The following is a 9,611-nucleotide window of genomic DNA, read 5'->3' as shown; positions in this document are numbered from 1 at the left end:
TGTTATAGTCACATTAAAGATCAATGCGAATCCTGAAAAAACTGCTCTGGACCACAGAGATGTTCTGACACTACTGAAGCACTTTATTCATTTGTTTCCATGAATTAGTCCAAAATCTTTTCACATTTAACATCTGATTATTGGTCCCGTCTGCATTTGTCCTGGTGATCTTAGAAATGTGCGACATGAACCTCTCAGATCTGGAGTGTTGAAGGAAGAAAGGAGTTCATGGTATTATCGTTATTCTGTTGTTCATGGTCAGGGTCAAGGGGCCATTCTGGAAGCTGACCCAGGGGTCACAGAAGGCAGGCGTGTACCCTGGACAGGTTGTTGGCATAGATGATTCTATATATGTTTAAAAAAATGGACTCACTCACACCTTCTTGTCCACTGAGCCAAACAGAGTGACTGTTGTTACAGACATTTTACACTGACTCTCCACATCTGGCATCATAATGGAGGTTTCTGATAGCAACAGCTGGTGTTTTTTTCATGAAAAATAAAGCCTGTTCTATTTTCAGCAAGGCAACCCTAAAATGCAAACAACTTTACAAAAAACCTGCTTTGTTGCATTTCCCACAAAAATATAGATACACCAACGGCTGTCTAATTTAAGAGGCTCCATCGCTCTGTGACCCGGCCCCCTCGCCGTCCCTTCATCCGTCACTCCTCTACGATGGTGGGCAACTCAGGGCTGCTGTGTGAACCAGGCTGGTCGGGTTGCACTTTGACGCTGGAAACGGACCACACGTCACTCAGCTCTGCAAAACAAACGGAGTAACTGCAGGCGCTTGTTCAGGTTGCGCCTTATTCAACATGTATTTGGGGTTTCAGGGTGATCCTTAATGGCTTAATCAGATGAGCAATGAAAATCTGTTTTCATTTCGTCCTGTATCCAAGTTCATGTGCCATCATATGTACAGCTGTCCATCTCCAGGCTACACCGGGCTTTGACTACGAATTAATAAAATGAAAAGGAATTATGTAAGAAATCATTGATAAGGTATTTGTTGTGACCTGATGGTGAAGTGTGCAATCCTAACAAAGCTGGCTGTTTAGGGTTGTTCATGCAGTCATCACAGTTGTGGCCTGCACATTCTACACAAACAAGTAGATGGATGGATGGATGAAAGGATAGATGATGGATGGATGGATGGGTGGATGGATGGATGGAAGGATAGATGATGGATGGATGGATGGATGGATGGATGAAAGGATAGATGATGGATGATGGATGGATGGATGGATGATGGATGGATGGATGGATTGGATGGATGGATGGATGGATGGATGGATGGATGGATGGATGGATGGATGGATGGATGGATGGATGGATGGATGGATGGATGTGTCCAAAGCCTCCATGAGACCCAGTGATGCTCTCCATTATCTGAAAGACATTCAACCTCAGAGGGTTCATACAGGCTTTGTGAGGCTCACATGCAGGAGGGGGGTCATGGACTGAAGACCAAGGGGAGGGAGACAAGGGCTCCAGCAGGGGGGTCAGACTGCAGGGGGCTCCAGCGAACACACATGACCTCTGAAGAGTCTGCCACACACGGACACGTGCACACACGGTAGCAAATGACTGCATGCATTACACAGCACAGGCTACACATAGAACTGGTACCAATAATAAACGAATGACTCTTGTTTAGCAGCATTTAAGAACAATTGTTTTCACAGGGAAGTCCTTGTTACATGTGTGTTTGGTTTAATTCAGATAAGCTGACCAATACTGTAAACTGCAGAGCTTTGAAACCAAACTTTGACCGGAGACAGGTCGAAAGGTGCCACACCTGTCCTGAACTTGCTGTAGGTTCCATTCTCATGAGCCTGGTGAGTCCCAGACCAGAAGGGAAGTCCTTGTTCTCTCCACCTGTGAGACACACAGCAGGTCAGCCTGCAACTCATTAGGAAACCATTTGGAATTTTGGTCATTTTCAATCTGGTGATAGAGGACACATTGGGAAGGATTTGAGTGAAGTAAGCTGGACCAGAATTATGTCAGGTTGTAATAAATCATCTGAATTATAGATCTGGACACAACACACAATAAAACATGTGGGGGATGAAAAGAGATTAATCATTTTGTTGTTTAATGTGAATTTACATTTGGACACTGCAAATAAAACTTCACGGGGATAACTCAGGTTTGTGAAAAAATAGGTCGGGTCAAGTGTGTGTGTGTGTGTGTTCTTTTACTTGCTACATAGTGAGTACAAAAATCTGCATTCTGCTAGCAAAGTGAGGACATTTTTAGCTGGTCATCACAACCTCAAAGGGCTGTTTGAGGGTTAAAACGTGGTTTTAAGGTTGGGTGTTAGGGTCAGATAATTAGGTATTTATGCATAATGCCAAGAAATGTCCTCACAAAGATAGAAGTACAAAGTTGTGTGTGTGTGTGAGTACCCACCAATGGAATATGAAAACCATAACTATGAGGAAAGCAGACAAGACATCGGTCAGAATCCACATCAGGCTGTATTCATGGGGAGTCTGCAGAGACAAATAGTTTAATTGTCTGAAGCTCTCCTCCCCCCAAACTACATCTGCGAGAACCTTTAGCCGCTGCTTTGTAATTGCAGATTAGGAGCAATATGGTGGATGATAGCAGGAGCTCACCATGAGGAAGAGCGGCTTGTTGACCTTGGACAGGATGTGGACTGAATTGGTGGTTACAGACTGGGCACCGGCACACCAGGCCAGGGTGAAGAGCCAAGGCTGGCTGATGACGTACAGGTTGGTGCTGATGTTCTCAGACTGGTACTTACTGGAGACCGAGAGGGAGAGCGGGTGAACAAAAGTCAATTAGAACTACTGAATTGTAATTAAATACACAAGCAAGCACCACATGTGTGTGTGTGTGTGTTTGTGTGTGTGCTTGTACCTAATCTTTTGCTGCGATATGGCGCTGTAGTGCAAGTTCAGTCTGGTAATTTTGTTGTCTTTCAGTTCCTGGACTGAAACCTCGTCTCCGGAGGTTTGCTGTAGCTCTGGGTCCAGGAGATGGATCAGTTTTCTGTCCTCGGGCTGCAGCCAGAACACCTACAAGCACACCGACGTGCACAAGGACTTAACGGGAAGACACCCTAGGATGGTCTGGCCTGTCCTCTCACAGCGTTGTGAAATGATCAGAACCGACAGGGGAGCTCATTCAGGATCTTTAATTGTAGTCTCGAAGCACCTGATCACATCTTCATCTTTTTTACTCTGCACACTCACCTGTGACGAGCTGATGTGGTCGCGCACGACCTGAAGAGTCACATTGATGTAGGAATGACTGTAGGGATGTCCGTGTGGGGGCTTGTGCAGGTCAAACAGCACCAGGCTGCCGCTACGAGACGCTATCTCCAGGAGCTGAGCCAATGACGGGACGGACTGGTTGTGAACTCGTGAGCAGTCCTGCTCTGACAGTGAGGACGCGGTGCCAAAGGGATCCCTCTGCAGCGCAGGGAAGCCCTTTAAGTCAACGTGTTCCGCAAGTTGACATCTGGATATTTAAATTAACCCCGATGGAGGAAGCTTCAAACTCCCTGAGGTGTCTTCACGGGACTCACGGTAACATTAGAGCTAAGTGGCGCTTGTGGTGCGTGTGAGTTTGTTTGAGATGCCAAGACGTGTCTGTGGACGGTCTCACCGCTAAGAACCAGTCGCCAGCGTTTAGCTGCTGCAGCTCCGCCCAGGAGAACATGGAGGCGTGGAGGTGTGTTCGATTCGGGAAAACCTCAGCAACGTTAGTGGTTCTCTTCAGAGTGGAGTCGCGCATCAGGAAGGGAACGCCGTCGTAACTATAGAGACCGACATTTAACAGTCAGACGTCCATTAAATAATGAAGACCAGAACTTCCTTTTAGTTTTTTACCATATTTACCACATAGTCAAACATGAAATCAAAACTCCTCGTGCACATACACAGACATGACCAGAGTTTAAACCAGACTGGAAGCCAGACACCGCTAAAGAGGCTGCGACTGAACTATGCCCTGGTGCTAATCCTCCCTGGTTCAGTTGTAAACAGCATGCTAACCCTGCAGGCAGGCTGATATCCAACTGAATCAGAAAGAGGCGGTAATCACCTTAACACGGTGTATCGGCGATTCCGAGCGAAATACATAATATTTTCAAACTGACTCAAGGCCGTCTGGCCCCTCCCCTTCACCGGCTTAAAACGTGACCGGTGTAGGACACCAGTCCTGTCGTCTAATTGGTTGGAACAAGATTAGAGTAAGTGAAATAAATAAGGCACGTTAAATACCTGATGGTGACATCAGTCTGCAGACCGTCTCCTCCAGCTTCCAACGCCTTCTCAAATGACATCAAAGTATTTTCTGGGGCTAGCTGCACGCACACAAACACACAAACCTTAAAAACTCCCCGGTTACGGCAACATTTAAGCTAACCATGCCTCCGTTACCATAGGTGCTCCTCCGTGGGCGATGAGTTTTGGTGTAGGTTTCAGCTTTCCTCTTTCTTTAATACATGGCGAGAACATCCCCATTGGCAGCAGGTAGACGGTGAACAGCACTGACAGGTAGAGGCCCAGGACGACAACCTGGCGCACTGCAGGTCACACAGTAACACAAAGGTCAAGCGTTGGACAGCGTTTGAATCTAAAGCCAAAACACGTAGACACGCCGATAAAGCTCAAGCGTTAATTACGTCCCTGATCAGAACGTACAATGCGGGAATAATCAGGATTATCTTAAATAAACTGCATGCTGAGATTAACATTGTGGTCTAGTACTGACAACAGCCGAGTGGGCAGAGTGATGGGCATGCGGTTGGAGTTTAAATCCCACAGGGAATGCAGACCTCACTTGCTCAATTACATGCCACTTCTGAAACAACCTAATAATCCTTTCCCATGTGACTGCCTGGGTATTTGATTTTAGCAGGAACAGAGTGCCCAGGTTAGCGTAGCATGCACACTACCAGGAGCACCGTGGATGTGCAAACTCACATGTTTGTGGCCATTATCATAAGGAATCAGTAATTTATGATAACTGCTGTATTAGGTGCTGTTACTGAGCAAACCCAAAGGGTTGAATTAAAACTGTTACCATACAGTACAACTACCAATTTCTGGAGAGCACACTGACATATTAAAGTACCCACGCTTCATATATTTACTTTTATAAAGCTGTAACGCTATAGTCAGCCTGGTTCAGCCATTCCACCATATTACACCGCTGTTACAGCTGCAATCTTCTGCAATAAGGTGTGACAGGAAGTAGTGAAAATGACTTGGTTACCAGTCTTGTTCATGCGAAAGAAGTGCAACGCTATTGGCCAGGAGAGAACTGTCATGAGCGAGGCTGCACCCACGTGGAGGAAAGGTGCCGTCACCTGTCAGGGCGACATCGCAGCCTTTCAACACATCATTCAAATGCATAAGACAGAAATAAAATTTCACAAAACTTTAAACACGAGTCGCTGGAGTTGACCAGGAGAAATCCGGTGTATCACTTTTAAAGGCTTTTTAATGGACAAAATCTTAATCAGGTGGAAGTAACTGTGGGTTCAGAGGATACTGATTAACTGATCCACGGGGTTTTTGGGTTACAGTGTTGGAAATCAGGTTTGGAGATGTACGTTAGGTATGTTTCCCAAGTCTGCATGGCGTCATGTAACATGAACATATACAAAAATGACCGTTACAATCTTGTTTGGTCTCTCTTCTAACCTGCAGGGACAGGAGGAGAGTCTTCCAAGCTTTTCTATCAGACAGGATGGAGGTAGCCATGATGGAAAATATCAGTGTCACCATGATTCCTGCCTGAAATAAACACACAAACAGTTCAATACAAACTGAAAGACGAGACCACAAAAACAAGCGGATGGCGCCTTTCTGAATGACAAACCTTGTGGCTCCAGTGAAGGTACAACCTCTGACCCTCTGATAGCAGACACACCGCCAACACCTTAAACATAGTGACACCTTTATTATCGCAACTACAAGGTGGAGGAATTTAAAAACAAACTGAGTGTATACCAGAAGCAGGGTGATGTATGTGAAGAGAGCAGCAGCAACAACCAGCAGGACCAGAGTCCAGGGAAACCAGAACCCCAAGATAATCCTGAAAACAACAATGACCCAGTCATTTGTGCATTTGGCTACTTTTTACTAACAGCTACTTAAAACCTCCTCAACAATTTGGAGACAAAGGCTGAACGCTGACCTCGACTAATTATGTGAGCCAGAGAGGCTAAGTTTTAGCTGAGTTATAGTTATAGTATAGTGTGTTGACATACACGTTGGATCCATAACATCGAATGCACGTAGACGCCGTAGCTCGATTAAAATCGACCCAGAGAACTCAGTCACATTAAAATCACCAGACAGCTCAGCTGTGAGTCGATTTACGTGAGAGCATGGATGGCGAGCTAGCCTATGGAATCTGCGCAAGTGCGCGAGTGCTAGATTTCTGTTTCCAGCAACTGGGAGGAACCTAGTGAAGCGTGGTAAAGTATTTTTGGAACGATGATGCTGATTCAGAACATACAAACACTAAATAATGACCCGTAAACTCATACATCACTGTCGTTGATTTAGCTTTGGCGGCTAATTTGCTGGATAATTGTTTTATGAATGCTTGTTGTGTGATGTAGAAGATCAACCAGTGTGGCCCAACAACAACATCAAAGTAAGACGAATCGCCACCTAGTACTGGTTATCTCGCCACACACGGTTGACCGGTCCGCGACATAAAAACTGAGCTGTGTTGAGGCCCACCAGTCATAATCGTTGTAATCTTTCGGAACCTCGATCCAGAGACACAGAAATAAAAGACTCAGGAAGAAGGTGAGGATTAGGAGGCCAAAACTGCCACATTCCACCTGCAACACAAACATTATTTTAGCTGCCATCTGCGAGCACAAATAAACATTCTACAAAACCCAAAATTAGACATTTAAGGTTTTGCCTAGAGTTGTCTGTACTCTTTTTACTGTGTTCACCTTGCTGCAGCAGCACTCCCCTGGCTGTGCTCGAGCCCGTTGGTATCGTCGCCATTGGCAACCATAGAGGCCAGCCAGACAAGATACAAATGGCTGGTGTTCATACCTGGTACAATCAGGCAGCCAATCAAGCAAATATTAGTCATCTGAGGGGAGCACAGAAAATGTCTTCAGAACACGAATATGAATAATAATGACAACGAAATGATGACCAAAGTATCAGGAAGTCCATGTAGGTCCTCATTCATCCAGGTTATTTTAATCCTTTAAGTTCTGCCAGAGTGTCAACTGGATCGATGATAGCAACTGGAAGTCGCTTCTTCGGCTCTGCTGTTGGTTTGTGGTGGGTTTAAGGCCTCCTCCTATCCTTTCATCCACCTACATAGGGCAGAGATCTCGCCCCAAGCAGGTAAACACCCATTCACACCTGGGTGTAGACACTGGACTCTCTCTGAGGACAGGTGACCCCAGTGACTCCCCTGATGGGCACCCCTATCAAGAGGTCCCTATGGGCCATTGGCTAGCTGATTACCCTTACTGGCAGCAATTTCTGAAACCTATTCAGTGCTTTCATACTGTATTAGCTTAAATAGTTCCAACACCCAAAAAACCATCTTCCAATGGCTTTGAACAGTCCAGTTGACTCTTTGCTAGGTCTTAATGGATGCCCCTATCGTGAAAAATACGAGAGGCCAGCAGGAAAGACGAGATGGCTGCTGACACGAGTACTTTTAACCTTAAATAAAAAGGTCCACAAAGGGTCAACAGCGTGAAGAGCTCCGGTACCTCCGGAGGAAACCTGTTGAGATGTCTGGAATGTGGTGCAGATGTGATGAGATATTAGTTTACCTCTGCAGCAGCTGCCGCCGCACCACCTTTAGCTTCCCCAGCTTCGGTGTGGTTATGGTCAAACACTCAGCCACAGTCCAGCATAACAGAGAGAGAGAGAGAGAGAGAGAGGGAGAGGGAGAGAGAGAGCTAGACAGTGTGTGGGAGAGAGAGAGAGAGAGAGCACTTCACAAGATTCACCTAGAAAAAGACAAGTTTTCAATTTTTAAAAACAATGGAGTTATTTGTCCCTCTCTTTATTCTGTTTTAATGGAACAAGTCTTCTTTCAGATGGTTGAAGACAAATGGCAAAAACCTGAAGAAGCCTTTAGGGTGAGAGAGGAACGTCAAAGAATTCCATAAGAGCAATGGCGCCTTTCGAAGCAGCTTCTGCTATCTTTAATATTAGAGCAGAAAAGTAGCTGTAGATAAAGTGATATATTCGACATATAAACCACAGCTTCCACAGCTCAGGGGACGCTGGGTTGAGGGGTTTGAGTTTGACGGACACCAGCTGCCTAAAATAAACCCCTTGAGCTGAAGTGTCTATGAGAACGTCGCTGAATGCACCACAGTTTTGAACCTTTGGCCTCCAGCGGCAGCAGACCGCAGCACCACCTCTCCCATCAGCTAGCAACACAACATCCTTGGCATCTTTGCTCGCATCGTCAATTCTTAATAGATATTTAACATTCCCCTTTCTTCTGAGATCCTCAGCGTCAAATGTACAAAGTTTGTCTTGACCGTCCAGCTCCATCCTGTTATGGCTGCATCCTGTTTAGGACTGTCAAGAAATTTAAAAGATGAGCTTCTTAAAAAATGTTTCTTGAAGGTGATAAAGTCCAGCCAGAGTCGCCAGCAGAACCTTTGAGCTGTGAAGGGCAGCTGCAGTAATTGTCTGATGCCGTCATGACGACGGTGATCCATGTTTTTGTCGGGAACACCTTATTATTTTATTTTTTTTAACTACAACACTGCTGACGGAACGTACAATCCAACCAAGCCCAGTCCAAAATGTACTAAAGTGGCCAGGGAATTGCATGGAGGTTCTGTTGGGTCTAACAGTAGTGTCCATCGTCTGGTCGGGCTACGTCACCCTGGACAGACAGCCCGACAATCGCAGTTAAAACGTGCGTCTGTCGATTACCATCGATATTATATAACATTTTCCTTGTAAGAAGCCACGGCATAACAAAAATCGCTATCACGTTTGCAATATTAAAAAAAAAAAAAAAAAAAAACTTATGTCAGCAGACCGCGTGACAGTTGCGACAAAACCTTAAGACGTAATAAAGAATAACGGTGTGAAAAACACAGCTTCCCTGATAGTTAATGGGTTTTTTTTTTCTATTTAGGAAACGTAGCGAAGTCAACAATTCATCTTTTGTAACTGTATGAGTCGGTTTAAACTCAGCAGGATGGTTTTTAGCAGGATGAAAGACGGAAACTGGATCCGCATCGATCCTATTATCCCCAATAGTCACCTGGAACCCGAAGGGGCCGTTACTCGATCGATCAATACTCAACCACAGACAAACCGACATTTCTATACTGAAAACACAACGTCAACATCTAAGAAAGAAAACGACGGGTTTTCTTACCCTCCTCCTCCGTCCGTCTGCCCTTCCTGGTTTTTATTTTATTTTATTTGTTGTTGTTATTGTTAAGACGACAAACGACTGTTGTTACTCTGAAGCGCGAGCTCACGACAGTCCTCGCGCAGCGACGACAGCTGTGCGCACTGGACTCGACACCCTGCAGCACGCGCTCCAGCCCGGTGACGTTGCTGCGCAAGCGCGAGGCCAGTGTCTGCGGCGGTGCGCG

General features: G+C 45.6%; 1 protein-coding gene across 3 annotated transcripts; it reads right to left on the bottom strand.

Annotated features, from left to right (window-relative positions):
* Positions 1-67: 67 nt before the first annotated feature.
* Positions 68-9,557, bottom strand: LOC101066977 (glycerophosphodiester phosphodiesterase domain-containing protein 5-like). Of its 3 annotated transcripts, XM_029843792.1 has the most exons (18): positions 9,389-9,557; positions 7,809-7,988; positions 6,960-7,065; positions 6,736-6,839; positions 5,995-6,079; positions 5,864-5,923; positions 5,686-5,778; positions 5,255-5,348; positions 4,417-4,562; positions 4,258-4,340; positions 3,641-3,791; positions 3,226-3,444; positions 2,891-3,048; positions 2,626-2,773; positions 2,417-2,499; positions 1,800-1,879; positions 1,441-1,549; positions 68-761 (listed from the first exon to the last, which is right to left on the bottom strand). In XM_029843792.1, the coding sequence occupies exons 7-17, from the start codon at positions 5,767-5,769 to the stop codon at positions 1,455-1,457; spliced, it is 1,341 nt and encodes a 446-aa protein (XP_029699652.1). In that variant the 5' UTR covers positions 5,770-5,778; positions 5,864-5,923; positions 5,995-6,079; positions 6,736-6,839; positions 6,960-7,065; positions 7,809-7,988; positions 9,389-9,557; the 3' UTR covers positions 68-761; positions 1,441-1,454. The 3 variants fall into 3 exon arrangements, with proteins under 3 accessions (XP_029699652.1, XP_029699650.1, XP_029699651.1); XM_029843790.1 differs by lacking the exon at positions 1,441-1,549 and having other exon boundaries at positions 9,389-9,556; XM_029843791.1 differs by lacking the exon at positions 1,441-1,549 and having other exon boundaries at positions 7,809-7,937; positions 9,389-9,556.
* Positions 9,558-9,611: the final 54 nt, after the last annotated feature.

Source organism: Takifugu rubripes, chromosome 11, assembly GCF_901000725.2.
Source record: "Takifugu rubripes chromosome 11, fTakRub1.2, whole genome shotgun sequence".
Lineage (NCBI taxonomy): Eukaryota > Metazoa > Chordata > Actinopteri > Tetraodontiformes > Tetraodontidae > Takifugu > Takifugu rubripes.
The sequence above is the reverse complement of the archived record's forward strand: the minus strand, read 5'-3'. Positions and strand labels throughout refer to the sequence as shown.